Source organism: Leuciscus leuciscus (genome assembly GCF_965113295.1).
Source record: "Leuciscus leuciscus genome assembly, chromosome: 8".
NCBI lineage: Eukaryota > Metazoa > Chordata > Actinopteri > Cypriniformes > Leuciscidae > Leuciscus > Leuciscus leuciscus.
Window position 1 is genome coordinate 15,563,719 of NC_138732.1, and position 23,035 is coordinate 15,586,753.

The 23,035-nt window shown below is 39.4% G+C and overlaps 1 protein-coding gene across 1 annotated transcript in view; it reads right to left on the minus strand.

Moving 5' to 3' along the window:
- Positions 1-23,035, minus strand: part of diaph2 (diaphanous-related formin 2) — a 442,308-nt gene that overhangs the window by 282,113 nt on the left and 137,160 nt on the right. The window contains exons 10-15 of the mRNA XM_082178708.1: positions 19,615-19,733; positions 18,414-18,478; positions 17,128-17,232; positions 10,237-10,299; positions 6,466-6,804; positions 2,050-2,164 (exon numbers count right to left, since the gene is read on the minus strand). Coding sequence (XP_082034834.1) covers positions 2,050-2,164; positions 6,466-6,804; positions 10,237-10,299; positions 17,128-17,232; positions 18,414-18,478; positions 19,615-19,733 — 806 coding nt within the window. The remainder of the gene's footprint in view (positions 1-2,049; positions 2,165-6,465; positions 6,805-10,236; positions 10,300-17,127; positions 17,233-18,413; positions 18,479-19,614; positions 19,734-23,035) is intronic.

Here is a 23,035-nt window from a genome sequence, read left to right on the forward strand (position 1 = left end):
ACACTGATGGGAGAAATTCAGAAAAACAACATAGCTTCCAAAACTTCCAAAAAAATTGTGTTTGAAATAGATTGAAACAATTGAAATAGGTTGCAAATTAATGTGTTAAGTGGGAAAAGGGAACTTGAAATGGAGCAGCGCAAATACCAAATCTCAAACACCAGTAAGACTAAACTAGAAAACAGAGGCTTGTTTTGTATACTTTACAGAGGGAGAGTCTCTACACTTTACCTGGCAGTCTCCAGACAGATGTTTTAGCTATAAGCAAGTCATCTAGAATGCTTTTCCCTAGCACGGCAAACCACACTCACCAATACATAAATAAAGCGGTAGTTGCGCAGACAATTGAAGCAAATCTTGACCAATGACTGCCCTGCCAGCTCTGCTATGAGGATTTATAGTGTGTGGCCAAACCAAGCATCTGTGAGGCCTTATAAAGTAATTTATCCCTGGAGACTGCCAGCTGCACAAAGTCTCAAAAAACGCTGGAGACAGGGTGAGGACACCACCTACCACCCCCTCCAACTGGTGGCGTGAAAGTATATTTTAGAGATTGGCAGTACAATGAGACTCACTCATCAGATGGCAGACAGTTCAAAGTCAGTAGGATTACCAGTGGTATAATATCATCCTCTTTTGCCTTTCAGTCTTTTTTTTTTAGCATTGAGGTTTACCATTGGTTAATAATCTTTTAATTAAAAGTGGTATGAGGAAGTAAGGTTCTACTCGTTGTGTGAAAGTTTCCAGAATGGGTCCAAATTGCATCTTACACACTTCAAAGCTGGATTTTCAGAGTTCTAGTTTCATCTTAAAAGTGCAGCTACAACTATCAAACACAGAAAAGCATATTTCATTCATGAAGACGTGCAGTTAGGGTTCAGAAACAGACCTGGGGAGAGACGAGTCAGTGGGTACGCTCCAGGCGTAATTGATAGGAACTGAGCCAAAGATGGGTCCCAGAGGAACTCCTCAACTCTTACTTATAAAACCTACACCTTTTAGGAAAACTAGTTTAGAAAAACTAAAGAAACAATACAAAGTGTAGAAGAAGGAAACCTAAACACAATTATATCTAAAAAAAGGTATTCGGCTTCACAGGAACAGATTGTGTTTTTGTCACTATCTCAGAAGAGAAAGCACAAACCCCAGTAGCAACCAGCAACGGTTATACTCAAGAGTCATATAGGCATCTCTGCACATCTTAAACCACCACATTATGCTTAAAGTGTTGCTGGATGGAGTTTAACAGACTGATATAATGTCAATACTGAAGAATAAGAGGAGTTATTGTTATCTGGAGCTGTGCCAGTGGGCTAACGCTAGCAAACTCCACACACTGTGGCCAATCTGCTCTCAGATCAGTTCACTTCAATGACTGATCATCTGACCACCGCTGCACACATGAGCAGACTCTTCAATTGTGCTCAATGTCTGACAGGCCCTCTGCAATGCCCCTTTATGAAACAGGCATTCAAATCTACTGAGGCCATTCACTGTCAAAAGTTCAACTTGCTGGCTTGCCGAAGGAAACATCCAGTTTATCCTTCTACAGCAGTGTGAATAAACGGGGGAAGCAAACAAAGAAACAAACTGCCCAAAACAAAAGTACAACTCTCTGTACTGTAACTTTCTTTCTGCGTTCTTTCTTCTTCACTGTCTCTCGGGGGGCTTCCAGTGAAGCGGAAAGGCAGCCAAGCTAACCAAGCATGTCTGTCCTCTGCTCCTATCGAAACCCACAGCCGCTTAGAGTATGGATCCCGTGAAGGAAGAGGGATGCTTTGTAAACTGACTGTGCTGACATGTACTGTAAAGTACACTTCCAACGCTGCAGCTCTGCTAATTGGCACATAGCTAAACACTTCCTTAATCTGATTGTAGACACCCCCCACAAGTTATGGGGAAACCAAAACAGCTTTATAAAAATAATTAAGATTTCACAGAGATGACTGGTTTCCCGAAAGTTTGAAAGGAATAAAAGCAGCCATCAGAGTAACAGAAACGACTGTGTTCTATGTGATTAGGAGGAGAGGCAAAGCAGGTTGTCCTTACCTCTAGATTTAGAAGAGAAGGACAGTGAAAGCTGGCCCAACATGTCCGCACTCTCAAACCGCTCCTCTTTGACTTTGAGCCAAAAGCAATTTTCCGCCATCTCCTGAGGCACTATCTGCAAGCACAGAAAAACTCCATCAAACACCAGCAAGAATACAGCAAGCGAGCACCAATGCACACATAAGCGCACACATACAGCAGCATGAATATACACCACTAAATATGATCAAACATTTTGAACTCTACTTGCAGTTTACAGTGTATGTTTGTGTATATGTTTGTCATGATAGACAACGTCAATTAGTCAGTCATCAATTATAGTACATACATGTGTGATACAACTGATCAGTCAACCAGTCATTCAGACAACTCACCAACTAGACTGTGAAAATATGTTGTTCTTATTCTAGAAAATATGTGCCCATTTCTTGTGTGTGTGTCTGTTTATGTGTGGGATTTAAATAAGGATCAAAGTGATGTAAACTAGCAGAGAGAGGTGGCAGTTTAAACTATGTAGTTTCTCCTTTACAGTTTACATATAGTAACCTCCTCCCCCTCATCATCTCTGGCTAATTCTCTCCGCTTCATTAAGACACTAGCAAAGGGGAATTCAACTGTGCTACTCGTCACGTCAAAGCCAACATGTGTGTATGCAATAAATTAGGTGTTGGCAGAATTTAAAGAATTTAAAGCCTAAGACTTTAAAGCTACTGTGTTTTGCTAAAGGAGAATTGAAAGAGCTCTCCATACATACAAAACAGCCTCCAGTTTAGTGCACTGACATCTTTAGTAAAGGGTCTCCATAGCTCAGCAGCACCAGGACAGCAGAAAGATTTATGTAGAGCAAAACTACATATTTTTAAGATGGATATTGTTGCTTTTAAAAAACAGCTGAAATACAGAATGATAGAATGAACGATGGATGGATGGATGGATGGATGGATGGATGGATGGATGGATGGATGGATGGATGGATGGATGGATGGATGGATGGATGGATGGATGGATGGATGGATGGATGGATGGATGGATGGATGGATGGATGGATGGATGGATGGATGGATGGATGGATGGATGGATGGATGGATGGATGGATGGATGGAATCTGCATATGGGTGAATTGATGGATAGATGAAATCTGCATATGGAATAGTTCGATTTTATCACCTGTCATCCTCTTACCGTCAATATCAAACCTCAATGTCTAACACCATAAGGTGTTTCAATCAGAAACGTTCATGCTAAGATTTTTTTTTTTCACTTGTTCTTTTGCTCTGCAATCAACACATCAAACCCGAAAGAAAATGAAATGAGAGGTTACGTTTGGCATGAAATGACACCTTTGCAAAGACACTTCTTTCTTAATCGCAGTGTACATTGTTGTTGATACCTGTATAATTGCATCCCAACAACTAGAAAAATATACCCAACAGCATATACATACATACTACTATTTCCAAGAATTCTGTGGGATATAATTAGAATATGGAAACAATAACCAGAGGAACTGTCAGAATCACAAGGAGTTACTAGATTTATGGATAAACACAATTTGTATCCTCTTTTCATTATAAACGAGAGCTGGTCAATTCCTCAACCACAATTTAAGCTTTAAAGAAAATTATATAGTTCAGTTTGTGTCACGTCACAGAAGAGAACCGGAGCAGAACACAAGAAGTGTTCCAAATGCCTCTCGATTACACACTCAGCTTATTCTTGTGTGAAGTATTTTTATAAATAAATCTGTAAATTAATTTTGAAACTATTTGCTTTGTGCAACATCGCCACCCCCTCTCAATTCAGCTGTTATCTGTCTGCAACACAGAAATGTAAGTGTGTCTGAAGTCAGAATAAAAATAAAAATAAATAAAAAATTGTCTTAGCTAGCAAAAAAATGGAGGAAGTCTGTTTAGCAGGTCAAGTTAATCAGTTTACAAAATAAAATGTGCCCCAATCTTAAATTAAATCTAATTATTTTAGAGAAATATTCCTTTATGACATTTGCTAATTTTATAGAGTTGTGCCAATGCATGTCTAACAATGTGAAACGTTCTGAATCTCCAGATGGTAATGGTACTCATTCAACAGTGTTTCATTGAGTTGTGTGCCCCCAAATTTATGCCTACTTTGCCCCCTATTCTCGATCATGACCCATATTACTGGTATCAGATCGCATTTACAGTCTCACTAAATCCAAGTGGAACAGTGGAGATACAGAGAGACTGACAGAGTGAGAAATGAGCAGTCTCATTAGTGCGCTACCTTCATAAGGGCAATTGTGGAAAAAAACAGAAAAAAAACATGACTCTTCCAAACATAGTAATTAACACAGGGCTCAGCAAGGGTGACCTTGTTCATGCTCAAGCAGCAGAGAGAAATACTGTAGCTTCCTCTCGCCTTGGGCGGCTACACCCATCTCTGGGCAGAAAGCGAGCAGCTCCAAATGGTCTTAGCCGCAGATGCAAGCAATCATTTACTTTTCCATAAAGGAGTGTGGCTCCCCTGTGTGGGTGTTCTAACGGTTAGAGAAATTACATTACAGCACCTCCAGGCAGCAATCTCCAATGTGGCTATTTGGAAGTCCGTTACATGCTTTAGGGAAAAATCGGGAGGAGTGCAGAGGCTGGAGTGTTTCCCGACTTTACTGCTGCCGGCTGCTTTTACTGACTGGCTGTTATCTTCCTCTGTTGTGAGAGATGGAGGGGTCTCCGGTGGGTGATTTAAAATAGCAAGATACAAACTGATTAGCATTCTCATTTTCATCCTCTCACTCTCTCCATTACCAATCACCGACACATCAGCATAATGACACCTGAGAGATCTCAGCGTTACCATGCATGGTAACATCACTTTGACATGTCAATAAACGATAGGCACATACTTAAATCTCTAATATTTTACTATATTAATTAATCCGTGTTTTTAGCTCCAGTATTACAAAATGTGAAGCACTGCGCTGATGCCAAACTCATTTATTCATTTGTTAGGGTTAGGGTTGCAAATAAAAATGAGCAAATGATAAAATAAAATAAAACAAAATGAAAATAATCAAATGAGCTACTAAAATGACTAATTCATGTGTAACATATTTAAATGACTAATTATATATGTGCACACCCACTACCATTTAAAAGTTTGGGGTCAGTTTGTTTGTTTGTTTATAAATTCATATTTTTATTCAGCAAAAAATACAATAGTTTGATCAAAAGTGACCGTATTTATTTATTGTTTTATATATATAAAAAATGAATTCAAATGCAAATAAATAATATTTGATTCATTCTATTCTTGGGGAGGGGGACATTGCGGTTTCTACAAAAAACATAAGCAGCACAAACTGTTTTAAAACTGTGATAATAATAAGAAATGTTTTTAGAGCACCAAATCAGCATATTAGAATGATTTCACAAGGATTTACTTTGTCATCACATGAATAAATTACATTTTTAAATAAATTAAAATAGAAAACAGCTATTTTAGACTGTAATAATATTTCACAATATTACTGTTTTATTGTATTTTTTGATCAAACAAATGCAAGTTTTTTATTCAATACAGAAAATATACAATATAAAACTCGCAGTAATTTGCTCATACTGCAAACCACACAAAGTCAAACTCATTAATATAAAATAATTATCACAAAAATAAGGAGTGTTAGCCTTGGGGCTAAATGGATCCTGCTTTGTAGCTCTTGAGCTTTTCAGAGATGAGTAGCCCTGATTTATATTATGTACTGAATGCATGATTGCTAATTGAGTTTCTTACTGTGAGTTCTTTATTTTTATTTTTTTATAGGACTCTGCTTCTTGTGGAGGGTTCTATCCTCTCTGCACTGATGCATAAAGGAGTTAAAGACAAGGTCGAGCATAAGCATGAAAAAGTACCATGACAAATTATAAATTTTTCAGACTGTTAAAGTTCCCAAGGTGATGGGTAAATTAATGATTGAGAGTTAAAAGGAAAGACGACATGAAGTGGTTGACCCATAGAAATCGCATTTAAAGCAATGGAGGATTACTCAATATTGTTTTATGTATTTTTGTATTTAACTCAAAAGTGTATTCAATTACTGCCAGAATGTGCATGCAAGGAAACTTGAGATAATGAAATAGTTTACGGCCGGATATCTTGAAAGGGAGGCAGAGTGAGCCATGGGACAATTACTTGTCCCATGGCTCAACGCTTTTTTTAATAAGCTGCATGTACTCGTAGGCTTTGGACCATCAACTCCCACTGAAAAAGTCAAACTCTCTTTTACATCATTTCTTCTCATTTTCCTCTTACACGCTGGGAAGGCTAAATTACAGCCACTATTTGCAATTTATTGCTGACCTTGGAATGTGTTTTTCGGTTCTCAAAAACGCATGTGTTTTTAAACCGCTCAAGCTTCAATAGTGTCTTTGTCTTTCTTACCTTGGACCAGTTAACCCTCTTCATGACGCTCTCAGGTTTGTAGATCTTCTTGGGCAACAGCCCGTAAGGCAGCTGGACAACGAGCGGGGGAGGAGCCAAAGGCATACCCGGAGGTGGGGGCGGGCCTCCTCCAGGAGGTGGAGGCGGAGGTGGAGGTCCGAAGCCGGGTGGAGGTGGAGGAGGAGGAGGTCCCAGAGATGCAGGTAGAGGAGGAGGTGGAGGAGGTGGTATACCACCACATGGGGGCGGTGGAGGGGGCGGAGGAGGAGGAGGTGGTGCAATGCCCCCTGCTGGAGGTGGTGGAGGAATGGCACCGGCTGCTCCAGGTCCTGCTGCAACCTGCAAAGGGATTACAAAGAGTGAGAGACAAGAAAAGGGCATCTGAGACCTCTGTGAGCCAAACATTCACCTCAACCACTCCCGTTCAGCCTCTATTCCCAAAGGCCGAAGCTTTTATCAACATTACATGTTTTATCCCATCAGAACTAGCGGGTGAGACAAGGGCAAAGGAGAGTGGAGGATAAAAGAAACAGTGTTTACAGAGGCTGACTTTTAAATTTTAGGAGAGTGCATGACAACAAGTCTAAAAATCACAAAGAGAGAGAGAGAGAGAGAGAGAAGGGGGGGGGGGGGGGGGGATGGGAGGGACTTCTCACATGCATTAAATAAGAGTTGATAAAAGCAGATGGATGATTTGGGGCCGCCGTGGCCTTCCCTCCGGGCACCTGTTCCCTCAGCAGCACTGAGCATCTGCCCATCTAGCGCACAGAGCCCCGCCTCCTGAGAGCCAAGCAGGGGCCAGCGCTCAGAGGAGCGTGAGCCCACCGTCTGATTCTCTTGCTGGGGAAACTGGGACACAGCGATTCCTGAGGGGCAGGTAGTCACATTGAATATGTAAATACATAAATGGCAGGTCGGTCGATGTGACCGATAGATTCTTCTGGAATGTACACACCTGTCAAGTGACTGGGATCTCAGAGGAGCAATTTGACAAGTGTTGAACAAGCGGTGAAGTGTCTAAGTGTGTATGTGATGGTAGGATTTTCTGGTGGACACTGGAGTGTCGTTTCATCCAGGGTCCAAAGTGAACAAAAAGCCAAACTTGAGTAGAAATGGGATTTGGTGAGCAATTAAAATTACTTGTCTGATGTGAGATTCAAATAAAGTAAAAAACAAAACAAAATAACACACAAACTATCTACTAAAGAAAACATGTCACAACTTAATGTTTTAGCATACAAACATCTACTAAATTATTAATTTATCATCAAAAGACTATCTTGGATATTTTTATCTAGAACTCCAAGTGAATGCATAAATGACTGCACAGGTTAATTATGGACCCTACTGTAACAAATGTTCAGTAAATAAAAAATAAAATAAAATAAAATAAAACATTGAGCTAAAGAAGGTGAGATAAAGCTTAACTCGGTGTAACATCAGGTATTATGCAGAAGCATAATATAACCAACTTCTATGCGTCTCGTAAGATTCCTGTAAACTTGACTGACTTCCACACACACACACACACACACACACACAATTTAAAAGCCATTTTAGATTCAGATTAGCAGAACAAAATGAAAAACCGCCTGACACTGAGGGCATAACTCAAAAAGAAACAAACATGGTGAAGTTTATTATGATCATCTGTTATTGTTTTTAAGAGATAATGACATAAGCATTCATTCGTTCCGTATGGAACATACTTAACTGTGATTACACTGAATGACAAGATGACAGTATCGATATTTGTTTGTGGATGAAATATGGAAAGCACTTTGTGTAGACTGATTCATCTCGTTTAATCATAAAGCATAACAGATGAGAGTAAACCATTAGACTTGATTAACATGTAAATTGCCTCTGTAATTTGCTAATAGATTGAGCGTATGAATGGGATGCAGCCACCTGAACCTTTAGCAGTAATGAGAAGAGTAATCGGGCTTGAACACTCATGCAACTGGTGGCGGCAGCCAGTCGACCTCTCTGCTCCACCCTCTAGATCCTTAACCTTGAGCCACAATCCATAGTTTTTAACCAAATGTGCATTTTTTTTTCTTTATTGGTCTTTTTTTTTTTCTCTCTCCTGGTAAGATAACTGAAGTTTACAAGATGGTCTCCAGGAAGAGAAGTCATTATGGAGGAGTCAGTCACTCAATTCATCCAGTAACTGATAAGACTAAGGGCAGTAAATGTCTTGACAAATCAGCCCTGCTCTGCTCACAACAGAATAAACAGGTATTTTGAACCACTGATAAAGGGTGGGCCAGTCTCTTTAGCAACAAATGATATGCAAATGCTTCAATTAGAAGTCCCAAAAGCCCAGATATGACTTGACCTTTGGATGATTACAAACCAATTTTTTTTTTTCTCCTCCTCCTCAAAACTTACTTTGTGCCTCATTCTCATCACTGCTTAGTGAAAAAGTTTCTCATTTTCTAAAGCAATTCTCCTCTCTGCGCTCCAGCCTCAGTTCAGTTGATTAGGAGTATGATATGCGTCGAGTCACATTTTTATATGCATTACCGAGTGTTTGATTACACAATGCAGGCAGTGGATTGTTTATTAGAAGGGAAATTAAAAAGGTGTAGAAGCATCATGCAGGAAGCTGAGGTCCCTTGACGAGTACCCTGTCCCATGATTATGCGTCTGTCAATCTCTGGCCCGTTGTGACCCATTTTCTCTATCAAGTTTAATACAAGAAAATGGCAAGCAAATTAGCTGCTAAATTAGACCACCGTCATTTCCGCATCGCTTTGGCCCTCTGTGGCAGCTTGTGGTGCGATGCAGACCCTCCAGCCACAGTTCTGGAATGCTAATCAGCCTCTGGCACACAATTTTCTCAAGACATACCCCTCATTCAATTTTACAACAAAAACATTTTATACGGGAAATTTTTTTCATTTAAAGCTCATTTCCCCCTATGGTTTCCTTTCGGCTTTTTGTCTTGTTTTAAAAAAGCAATTTACTTCCAAAAAGTCTGGATTGTTAAAGGTCTAAGCTGGCCACTGACCTGGACTTGCTCGCCGTCTCTCATACGTTTAGTTGCACTAATTAGCAGTCGGTGTGTCTGAAACTATGTGTTCTATATGGACAGGAGAATATCAAGAGGACAAGCATCCATTTACACTCTCAACGGGTGGGAGGGAACTCTTGGTAGAAACAGTCACAGTTTGGGTAATTAACTAGGACTAACACACAATTAAGTCATCCCAATCTCATCTCTGATGAGCAAGAGGAAAATTAAATTAGATTTGGTAACTACTGAGGGTTACAATACCCTGTTAAATGGAAGGATGGGTTTCATTTTTCCCTTCAAGCTCGAACTGGTTCTGGTAGCCTGTTCTGTCGTGTTCCTGTAGCTTAAGTGGAAGAGAACGGTGCTAGCAACCCCAAAGTAAGTGTTTGATTCCCAGGGAACAAACAAACTGCTTGCTTCATATACTTTCTAGTGTCTGTGGTAATATTCTAGTTCACAGTATAGAGATTATATTTGGCAGGATCCACCATCACAAGCTGTTTATATGCTGGATATGTTGAAAGGATTATGCCCTAATTGTGTAGCATGCATTTGTAATGGATGATTGAACAGCATCTGTTAAGAGTCTTGAGACAATACAGAAAATCAAGGCTCTGCCTGATCACTGAGGGGTAACAGCTTTGATCAACCTGTTAGAAAGTTTAAAAAAATGCAGATTTTCAAAGATGCAGGCAGGTGGCTGCTTTGAGCATGCTGGGAAGGGAAGGGGAGGTTGGGAGAACACCCACCTTGCTGTTTCTTTCACTGATGCTTTTCTCTGCCTCTCTTAGCTTGTCTCTCTCACTAGTCAACTGGACAGGTGAGGGACAGACAGACACATACACAGACAGACAGAGCAACAGTAAGGCAAAGACCATAGCTGGAAAAGGAGAATGGTAAAGAAAAAGTCAACTGCCAACTTTGCTGAAGGTCACATGGCAATAACACTTGGTGACAACAAGAAATTGGATGCAAGCAGCCTACTTGAACATTATAAAAACACAGTGTTTGCCTACTAATAAAGTAATACAGTGTTTCATTGGTGGTTATTGTGAGATTCTCACTCCAGAAAAGTTTTTGAAAACAGTGAATTCCCAAATTAAGAACATCTAACATTGTTATTATGTTATTCTAGTTCTAGTTCCAGACAAAACAGAGCAAAACAGTGGCCACCCACTTTTTTAGCTTTCTTGGATGATTTAAGAAAAAAAGTATTTGTTAAAGAGTTAAAAGCCATGACCAACCCACCTGCTACGTACAAATCAAACTTGATTTGCAAAAAAAGACAAAGGTACAAGATTTATGTACAATCCCATTAAGGTTTTTTTTTATTTTTTTTTTTACTTCTGGAACCTGTCACTTTCTTGGCTCCAGTAATTTCCATGATGCTTTTGTTTCAATAATGTCCATTTCTAAGGAAAGTTCAAGGAGCATCAGACGGCAATGCAATAAATTGGTTGTTGTGCAATAATGCAGCTTTGCGTCTTTTATAGTTGTTTTTGGAATCCTGTTCTTTCAAGCCCTTTCCATTACTTCACTGCCAATGAATTTTGCGCAAACACTTAGAATCAGCAATGCTTTGCTCCCAACTTTGAACTCGCTATGAGGATGACAAAAAGAAAAAGGGAAAAATAAGATCTTGACAGACTCTTTTCATTCAGAGGAAGCATACTCCACTGCCTATGAAATACACTTATATGGTGCAATTACCCCATATTGCACGTAGGACGGAATCAAATATTAAAGACATGTAATGGAAAAGAAGATGGATACTTCCTTGGTGAAGACTGCTGAAAAACAACAACCTTTGATCATATTTGAAATGCTGTCCTTGCTTGTAGTGATAAGTAAGCTTTGTTTTTTTTTACAACCCTCTACAACGCGAGTAAATCACTCACATATGCGAACAAATTACAAGAGAGGCAACAAAAAATGGCTTTAATTATCCAATGGCTAGTAAATTGTATGATTACAGTCACCTATAATTGAGTTAGAGGCAAAACCTCTAAGGTTTGTTGAGAGAACGAGAGATCACATGCAGGGCTCGTTGACAGAACTTTAGGACCAGTGCTGCGTCGTCATGAAAGTTTATCATTTGTACGCCTTTTTAAGCCTTGCCAATTTAAACATTCAAGAGCAAGAAGAAGCAAAAAATTACTTCTGCGCGCTGTGCCCAAACTGCACATTCGATGCACGTGACCAGAAAACAATGTCTGACAGCACGTAAATAACTGAATTGAGCTCACTTTCACGTCTTGGCGATTATCCTAGTAAACATAGTTGGTTATGCCTTAAGTGAACGTAAACAGTCAAGAGAGAAAACACGTGTAACAGTATCAGTATATTAGATCCATGCATTATATTTTAAAGTGAAAGAAGCCTAATATTTCTCGATAAAACAACAGACTTGTCAAAATGCTTTTGACTAAATACTTTTGTAACTTGAATAAGGATCCATCCATATTTAATTTATACAGTGAAGACTGTGCAGTGTTATTTTACATTTGATTACTTAATTCAATTTCTGTAACTAATCTGCATCTAACAACTGTTAGATCTACCTGAAAACCTGAAAGCATTTATTTAATTTGCATCTTTGTTATATTGTGTTTATTTGCGCTATTTTATTTAATAGTGTTTGAAATTTATATTTTATATTATATGTATATGTATGTGTAGGGATGGGTACCGAAACCCGGTATTAAACGGGCCCCGGTGCTGAATTTTGAAAGACCGCTGGATCGTTAAGCTCGGACGTTATCGGTTCTGCTGTCGGTACTGGAGAAATTATGAAAGTAGCCTACACATGCTATTTATTATTGCTATTAAGAAATTATTATCTTGCGAATATATATTGAACCATTTGTCTGTGATGCATTTTTGCTAAAGAGAGAGAGAGAGAGAGAGTGTGTGTGAGAGAGAGAGAGAGAGCGAGAGCGAGCGATCTTTCACGCAAAGCCACGGCGCGCGCAACACAACAGCCCTGCTTAATGAGTGACGATGAGGACAGAACATTCAAAAGGTTACACTTTAGATCTTTGATATTAAACTAATTTAATTTTAGATTTAGATTTTGGCTTCCAATGATTATAAAAAAGAAGATATTTGAGGTGTAACCATTAAAAACTAATAACTAAGCCACATTCTCTCCAGCGCAACTTCCTTCCCTTCACAGAGCGATGCGCTGTCATTTCTCCCTAAAACCCAAAAGTAACGTCAGAATCTGCATGATCGGTGATTGTTGTAAAATGTAGTCTATACTGTTGCTAAACTGCGGGACGCGTTTGATAATAAAAGGCTATTAAAAGTACCAAAATTGACGCAATAGACGCTGTTCCAAAATGCGGCGCACGCTCCGAAACACACCGCAACGAGACAAGCAACGTATATTTTGGGCTTCGTGTGCGCATCTAAACGATCAAATACACAAATATATCAAAATGGCCGTCTTGGAGATTCACTTAAACAGTTTATTCACTTAAATACAGTTTATGTCTTAAATCGGCGTAAATAGTTGGGAGAAAATATGAGGCTTAATAATGATTAGATCTGCATTTGGTCTTAAAGAGGCAGCAGTCTAATAATCCTGCTGACGATTGCTCCATTAATGTGAATCAAACAACAAAAGGCAAAGAGAAAATCAGTCACAGCTCTTGAATGATATAAGCTTTAGTCTATCTATGATAAACTATGCAGTGTTATTTTACATCTGACTTTATTAGATGTCTTTTTAACCCATATTACTCCTGAACAGTAATGTCAGTAGACATTACTGAAATTAAAGCACTGGGTATATAATTTGTATATTTGTTTTATTGTATCCTTTTTTTTTTTTTTTGACCATGTGTTTGTACTTTGTTTTTGGCCTGTCTATATAAAACACAAAAGCCTGCACCCTTCTGCATAACGTACATGTTTTATTTGTTTTGTTAAAGCATTGCTTTTTCTTTTGCTATAGATATTTATTTTACATTTCAAAATATAAAGCAATATTAATTATGTTCTAAATTATTTTTCCCCCTTTTTTTAATATAACAAAAAGAACCGATAAGAATACCGTTAAAGTACCGGATCGATAAGGAGTATCGGTAAGAGTAGTAATACCGTTAAAACCTTAACGATACCCATCCCTATGTATGTGTAACTTGATTGAACATTTGAATTTTTCTTGCATTCCATGCAAAAAGTCTGGCTAGTAAAATAAAAAATTTGCTGGCCAATGGCAACTCAAGCTTCAGTGTGTCCGTAGAGGGTTGTTTTATCTTTATTTATTTTTGAAGATGGGAAGGGCAGAACATCAGCCAACACACTGAACATTGTCAAGAAGAACAGCAGCATTTTTATATTCCGTGTGATAGTTTCCTTAAAGAGAAAGAGAGGGGGATGGCACACGTTGCATCTTAAATGAATCAGCCTGTAAAGGTGAATGGCCAAGCTTTGTCCCCTGATTCTGACCATAGCAACAATGAAGAGCACATGGCAACCAACTCCATGATTCAAGTGTAGTGTCGTCCTTATCGGCATAATTACCGACATACTCTTCCAGATCCAGCCCAGCAGCAGCAATAAGACACAGGACCAGCTCTGCAATGTTACGAGTCCCATGTTGGTACAGACAGCTGACCGCAGATCTTTCTGAAACCTATCAGGGTGCTGTAAAAGATTACTCTCCCAGTATCGCTTGAGTTCTGAATAATTTAGATACTGTTCGATTCCTCACCTCTGACTCTATTACCTTTCTATTGAATGGCCAAGAGAGAGGTTTGGGGGCGGTGGGGTTGAGGAAGAGAACCCCGCATAAATGTTGCACTCTGTTGGCATTAACATGACTGAAGTCAAATCAAGTAGGGAAAATATCAATCCACCACAACATGAAAAGATAGAATATGGTTACAAACTTATTTAAAACTGGGCTTGGCAGAACAACTGAGCAGAAGGCCTAATAATGCATGCAGTCTCATTAACTCTTAAAAATACATGAATTAAAAGTGCGAAGCTATTTTATTATTTTATTCTTTATATTTCATATTCAGTCTGTCCGAAATTTTCTATACGGCGGCTTTGATGAGATCAGATGACTATTATTTTCACATGAGCTGTTGCACTGCTTGCTCTGAATAATGGCTCTCTTCAATTATGTGTTAAAGTAAATCTGTTGATAAGCATGTGTTTGCTGTCATCTCTTTGTTGTCCTTGAACCTAGGTCACCCAAATGGAAAAATTATTATGTTAATTGTTAATTGTAACATTCATGCTTGTCAGCTCAAAACTCTTAAAATGTACATTATAATGTAACCTACTGAGGCTTATTATAGAAATAGAGAGGTACAATATAGAGCATTTGAAGAGGTGACCTTTGAATCATTCATTCAGATGAGAGGTTTCATTGATTGGTTGTAGTTTTGTGTTTTTGCTATTGGAAATAAAATAAAATAAAATAAAATAACTTTATATAAAAATATTAAATTAAATATTATTATACAATATGTTTAGAAACCTTATTCTTTGATGGTCTGGTACAGATGGGAAGTAGAATTTGAAGTAGGCATGTGGGCTGAAGTGTGGGTGAGCGTAGTCAGTTTTCACGGTGATGTGTTGTGCACCGACAAGCTGACAACATTGTGAAACTGCAGAAGGAGAAGAGTTCTACATCGGCTGTCTAATAAAGGATACAATTTGTCAGCTTTGCGTATGACAACCTATGAGTTTATATCCCTTTCAGATGTGCCAAAACACCCACGGGATGAGTGCAACACTTTAATGCTAATATCCTGGTGCATCCTTAGCGAGCGCATTACATGTTTTCCACCAGAAGCACCAAAAGTCTGTTGATGCGAGAATGTTATGGAGCCAAAGCTTTGAACGTGCCTTCAGAGCGCACGCTTGGAAAGAGTATGCGTCTCGAGGGCTCTGCTTCGCTTCTCTACCTGTTAATGTGCTGGAGATGACTGAGCTTCAAAGAGAATGAGATCGCCATGGGGTAAGACTGGAGGACACCCAGGGGAAAAACAACAGCCGAATAACACTGTGGTCCAGGAAAGCAAAGCAGAAGAGAGCAGGTGAGCAGTCATTAAGAGGGTTTCAGTGTCTGCATTGGGTGCATGCAATATGGCTCGGTCTGAATGAGTGTAGTAAAGGAGGGATGATGGTGACTGATGAGGAGTGGAGCGCAGAGAGGCCTGGGCTCATGAATATGTGTAGGAGTTGAGAAAGTGATGGACGAGGCAAATGGAGGGAAGGAGGGAGACAGAGTGGTTAACGTGCAGTGATTCGGCTCTCGGGGCAGACGAAGTGCAGGGGTGAGGACTGCCCACAAATGAAGTGCCGGGCTCTGAGAAGCTCTGCTTTGCACTGGGAGGAACCTGTTCCAGCCCCGCCTCCACTAATGTGCCCATTTGGTAAATCTGTGAGAATGAATGGTGGTCCAAGCTGCCAGGGTCCTTAATGACAGCAACTCATCTCGGTTTAGAGGTGGGGAGATGCTTGTTGGGGGAAGATGGGGGCAATAGGGCTTGGAGATGTTGAGAGGTAAGTAAACAGAAAGACGAAGTGCTGGCTTTTCCGACTGCAATATATTTGGTTTCTGGAAAACTATTTACGCTATGGATGGCGCTTCACAAATGGTGTTTTTTCCCCTCCTATTAAACTCCATAAGCTAGCAAGCAAGCTACTTCTTTTGTCCCAAGGCACCACTAAAATCTAAAATGTTTAAAATTGGGTTTAGTAGGAAATAGCAGTCATTTTGCGGGTGAAGGACTGAGGGTTTTTCTTGACAGAAACGATGATGTGAAAGGCAAAGACGTAACGCAATCCCTCACAGCGTTGATACAATATCTAGGAACAGCCTGCGATGGAGCAATTGAGAAAAATCAAATCCAACAATTTGAGGGGGAGATTGGCCCTTTATTAAATCATACAATCCCTCAAGTCTTAAAATACCCACTTAGAGCACCACTGCATTCACGATAAAAGATAAAAAGGTTTCAATTTGACCAAATTAGCAGAGTCTCTCCCTTCGCCGCCACATTAGCAGTTGCATTACCATTTGAAGCAGACAGAGAAAAACGGCTTCATATGACCTCACAACACACAAAATAAGTACTAGTGATCCTAATGTGCTTGTATAGCTCTTTTCCAGGGCATTTGATGAGCCAAGGCACTGAGCGTCAAGACGGTTTCATGATGGAGACAAATAATTTAATGCCTGGTAGTTTAATAGCCATTGGAGAATATTTGTGAGGTGAAGAAAGGCAGTCTGGAAACCAGAAAAGTAGGCTTGTTGCTTCATGGATCTGTAGTATAAAAGGCTCTTCAAAGAAAAGATTGAAACCACCAAGCTCTCATGAGGGAAGATAAAAGAAATCTCAGAGGATTCATAAGCCTCTGAGAATACAACAAAGAACAGATCGATTATGTGGTATAATCAGTGCCAATGGAAGGGTAGACTATGCATGTTAAAGGTGAACACATGGGCCACGGCATCAGTGGTAGCTTCCATTAGCGTTAACCTGTGTTTGATACCCTTGGGTTGATATCGCAGAGCAGCTGAATGGGTCATACCTGGGTCATACTGTTCGTGAACCAGAAGTGGTGATAAGGAAGAGAAGAGTTTGTACATTAGGTTATGGTGCAAGTGTTACCTGGGCCTGCAGGGTGTTGATCTGCGTCTCTAGCACTTTGATTTTCTCCTCCTGCTTCTGCAGCTCGGCCTGTGCCTCCTGCCGTGCACTAAACTCCTCGTCGAACTGAAAGACAACAACACACATACAACAACGCATTGAAGTAACTCTGCAAATACCATAGGATACATCAACATCTTCACCATTTCTCTCCACCTTCACTATCATCATCATCTTGATCCAAGGTTAAGTTTATAATGGCTGCATTTACACCTGGGTCTCATTCACTCATAAAGTAATCTAGCGTGTGTGGAAAGAGTTTTTGCTGTACTTTTTGATCATACAATACATGTACAGTAGCCTCAGTGAGCATAAGAGACTACTTTCAAAACAATCTGATCATCCCAAACTTTTGAACAGACTACAGAGTGTATATAAATATTAAATACATCATACTATTAAATATATACTATACTATTAATATTTCCAAAAATATACAAAATATATTGCAAAATTACACAAACACAAAATGTGCAAACACAAAAACGAATAATATTCCTGAAAGCACTGGTACACACACAAACACAAGCATGCATAGTGAGAGACTCAATGCTTTCTGCCGTCCAGTAGTATTTGTGTTACTTTGCCATTAAACTGCAAGCCTCAAGGTGATGATACACTGGGCATCTTTTTGAGCAATGTTGCTGGGCAATCTTGCTGAGCGAGTGTTGCGAAAATGGGCAATCAATTTCAATCTGGATAATTTAGATCGGTCATGGGCCCTGTGTCTCATCTGGTGGCCCGTTGACGACAACATTGCCCAGCAATATTGCTCAAAAAAGTTGCCCTGTGTATCATCACCTTCAGATGTCTGGCTGACATTTGGCAGAGTTGGGCAGGAAGCTGAGCAAGAGCATGGATACATTCTCCGTCCCCTCAAGCATCATGGGATACAGCTCTTGGCTTCACTGACAACACCAGCAAGTGTTAGCTCAGCATCCTTATGAACCTCCAGAGAAAACTTTTCAAGTATTAGAAAAAAAATCACAAAATTGTACGTTGGGGCCTTTAACACTATTTGAAATGGTGCCTGTAAATAGTGTTCCCAGTATGGCACAAACAAGCTTGCAGATTGGAGCATCAGCATTGATTCTGCTTGCACTGATACAGATCATGTTGCTCTGTTGCCAGTTATTGATCAGGTGAGAGCAATCGATGCACTGCCTCATCGCTCATGGGAGAAAAGTTTGGTGACAGCAGCCTGGTTGCATACCAATAGCGGCACCCAGGGTGATTAATAAACTCACCTTTTTGGAGAATTCCGCTGCTCTCTGCTCACTCTCTTCTACCTTGGCTTTATCCACGCACTGATCTGTCATACACAAATAGCCGAGTACATGAAAACACACAAAACACAAGTATATGCAAATTCTATGGTGCATTGTTAACACGATGGATAAGATTCCATATCAGACACCGAATGAAGACAACTAAAAGAAAAAAAAGGGCGAACGGAATAAAATGAACCTGTCAGTGTCTCATTTCCCCCTCCCCTCTGGAGATTTGGATTGTGTTCTGGGGGTTTGAGATGTAAAAAAAAAAAAAACGGTGCCCCGCAAAATCTGTTTTAAACTCATTAAAGTAAGGGAAGAAGTGAGAAAATCTTTAAAAAAAAATAAAAAAATCTGCAGATTGGTTTGGGAACTTTTAATGAGCATTTGCTGGCAAGTTACTAAAGTGTTAGTGACAAAACACAAAAGGGGGGCAAAAAATCAACAAAAAAAAAAGAAGGCAAAAAATTTACATCACCCTTATTATATTAATTCCTTTGGTGTCCATGAACTGGGTGACATAACCATTGGCAATGCATGCTTATTTCCCCACCAACATTTAATCATAAAAACAAATGAAAAAGTCCAGGACTGCAAATATAATCGGTCGTGTTGCGTTTATAAGACATGACATGCCAGCCAGGTTTAGCAGATAATGTTTTATTTATGCATAATGAGTGTAGCTTATCTTATGTGTCAGGTGAGTGCAGGTGTTTCAGACAGGGCTCTCGTGGGGACTGGGGAATAATAATTAGATCTACTCCAGGAAATTGCGAACTCAAACTCAAATTCAAACTCAAACTAGCATGATTTCACAGTTATGTTAAGACAGACTGTAGTGTGAATCTGTGCAGGACTGTTGTAATAATACTGTAGACATCCCATTAAGCCCACAAAAAGTATTTCTAACAGATTTGATTGAATTGATTTAACTCAATATCGCTCTCTCGCTTTTACCTAAAGCTGGTTACCGAAACCTGAAACTCTTTTTATTCATTCTGAAATGTTCTGGCCACTTTATCACATGACCATACAGTTCAAGACAGAATGTAATAGTCTGGAAACTGAGTTGTTCTAATGAATAATAACTTAAGCGGAAGTGCATAAAGGTTTAGTGTGGTGCTCATAACATAAAGACGTTTTCTACAAGACACAGGAGACCTAATCTCAGACTTGCCGATGAGGTGACTGAAGTCCACATCCAGTCTCTCCCTGTAGGCAAAATCAGGGTCCATCCCACTGCGGTGGAGGACAATCTGGGACACACACTCCTCGATCACCTTGTAATACTGAGGCCTGTAATAAAAAGAAGGAGTACTGCGAGAGTGAGGGGGCAGAATATGACAAGAGACAAAGCCGTTAACTTCATATAAAATACCGCCTCGTGCATTCCGGTGAAGACAGTTCTTCATAAATCATCCGGTAAGACATATCTTTTAATGGTATTTCACGACATTGAATTAAGGTTTCCTTTGGTACATAATGAAATCACTAACGGCAAAGCATGCAGCCGTTGGGTGAGCAGTTGGGTGACTTTGTCCATTCAAGGTGAAGACAAACTGACATCCAGGCCTCTGTGCTTCCCTCTCTAATTTGCAATCATCTTTGGCAATTAAGGGCGGTAATAAAACCTGCAGACGCAAATCTAATCAGTGTAATCTGTGTAATTAGTCACACAATGGCAGGGAAAACACGGCCTTGTGTTTGGAGGGGTGACAATGACGGGACGGGGAGTAAATGGGTCTGGGACTAGATACTGCCATGGCGCTTAGCGAGTGACCTTTTCCAAGTTATATTACCAATTTTAATTGCGAGTGACATTTAACAAATACAATGTCGACTTAAGCCGAGCTCCGTAGTGGCAAACAATTATGTTCCAAGCATGACCTTGAATGTCTCTTGTAGGTATTCAATTTTCCTCCCAGAAATGTGTCGTCCCCTTCTCTCGGCTTCTCGACACAAAACAAGCTTTCAAATTCTAATGAACAAGCATGACTTTAAAAATGTCCCTGTACTAAATAATTGCACCACAACTCTTAGGTAAAGACACTTAATTCTAGAGCATTAGATTTTTTTCATCTCCAAACATTCTTGTTTGATAAACAATATTTGCGGGGGAATATAGATAAGCTAATGGATGAATTACAGTTTGTTGACCCAAGTTAATGAATAACGCAACAACAGGAGTGTTCTTTTGCTCATCTTTACAATCTATTTATACAATCTATATTCCATGAAAGGCTGTTTATGGAATATTTAATTATTTTGATCACAAGACCTCAGTGTGCTCGAAGGTGCCTCTAAAGAACAATAAGCAAGCTTTCATGTGCTCTCTGATCAGTGTTGTTATTGCTAACTAAAACTATTAAAAATAGTTTCCATTAATTGAAATAAAGCTCAAATAAAATTAAATAACTAAACTTAAATTAAAAGTGTTACTTTGGTAACTAACTGAAATTAAGTATTAAAGCCACTAAAAAAAATAAAAAAAAATAAAAATAACTTAACTTAAAGCTAAATAGAAATTCAGACACAAACGCCTTACTGAAACTTAAATTAAAACTGAAAAATAAAAAAATACAAAATAAAAGCAAATTCAAAATATTAATAAATACTACTAAAACAACACTGTCTCTGATCGGAAATATTCCCATTTAAATGTACTGCAAAATGCTAAAATACATATTTATTAAAAAGAAAAGAGCAGAATTACAGCATCAAAGAGGACTGCATCTCTTGTTCTAACATTTAAACATATGAACATGTTTTGATTAAAACCAGCTATTAAGAAATTAACTATAATTGGATGTCTCTCCAATCTCAATGACAAATAACATATTTAAATAACCAAACAAATAATCATATTCGCACAATTTGCCAATTCAAGGCCTTGTTGTAAGAAACACGGCAGCGATGTGTAATAAGCGTGCAGAGGGGGCGGACGGGGTGGCTGGAACTGATAGGGCTGAGAGTGTCACCGAGCCTGGCTTAGTGGCAAGGCCCGAAGCTTATGCCTGTCACTGATGTACACCATATCATTATCTCAATAAGCCGCCCTATTTTCTCAACATCCTGGCTACCACCACTGCCGCATGCTGGATAGAACCGGGAAGGAGACGACTGACCCAGAACTGTCAGACCCCAACAGAGGAGACAGCATATGTCCCACTCAACAGAGCCACTCTTTCCTTCTCTCTCTCAGTCTGGCACCTTCACTGTCTGCCTCTCATCTCCCATCCAACCCCTGCTCCACACTGCCCATCTAATCTTTACATCAGTCACGGCCAAAAGTAGATGATGTGCTCCATATACCCTCCCTATGATCTACCTTCTGTTACAGAGTCTTAGGGAGTTATTGCCACCATCTTCCACTGCTCCAAAAAGCAGTAAAAAGAAAGGCTGAAGGACATTGGTAACTTATTAAATTGTTCATTTTATTTCATTTGAAAAAAAAAAAGGTTATTAAACAAATTGAGGGAAAACTTTCCATACAAATAACCAAGGACGGAGTTGAGGGCACAGAGTTAACTGAGGATAAGGGTGTCTGGTTGAAATGGCTTTAAAGAATGGCTTTAAATCAAACGATGCAATCTATTGGCACGGACAGCTCTCCTTTATGGCTGGCTTTGATCACCAGAGTACCTCCCAACACCTATGAACAAGAGCGACGCTGTCGACTGATGCGGACTGAAGTAGAGAGATGCCACCAGCCTATTCGTCCCGCCCTCTCCTTGGAGACTCCACCATCAAAGCACTGATCTCAAGGGATCCCTTTAATCTAAAATTATAGCCATAGAATTTCTCAACCAGCCAATCCAATCTACATAAAATGTCGCACCAGGTTCAAAAGCATCCAAAGACATGCTTTTGAGAGTGATGAGATCTTTATAGAGTGACCATCTAATACAGATGCATATATATGCATATACATATATGAAAACACACCTGCATATCCATCTCTAGATGCTAAGCTTGGGAAATAATTACGTTTTGTAATTGTTCAAACTTCGCTCTTTTATAGTTCAGGATTTCTTAGCTATGTTTTATGTACTTTGTATCACATTATTTGTGGGATTCCTAGGGTCTATTTCTCAGAAGAAAAATCTGAGAGGCAGGAGACTTCGTTTTCTCTTCATTTAATCTCATTGGTGACAAAAAGAAACAATTGGAGACATTAAAGAGATTGTTTGTGTTGTTTTTCTTTAGTCTTTAATAAGTGCATACATTTTTAATCAGCATTTGTAGTGATCCTGTTTTCTGCTGTCAGAGTTACAGACACAGGGGCGGGAGGGATGGCATTGAACAAGAATCTGCCATACTACTTGCTTAATGTGTTTTCTATTTCTTGCTTTTTCCAACAAGCCAGGCAATACATTATTCATAGCTCAAAGTGAGCAGCAACATGTCCATGGTAAATTTCCTCCCTTTCATCGCTTTGCTCTTCCCTTTTTATTAAATATTTTACCTCGGCAACAGGTCTGATGCAACAGTGAACTGAAATGCTCAGTATCATTTCTTCGCTTTCTGACAGACACACATGCTCTTGAGTGCGGCTGAACATGCAAAATAACTCTCATTTTTAAAATAAATTATGATTC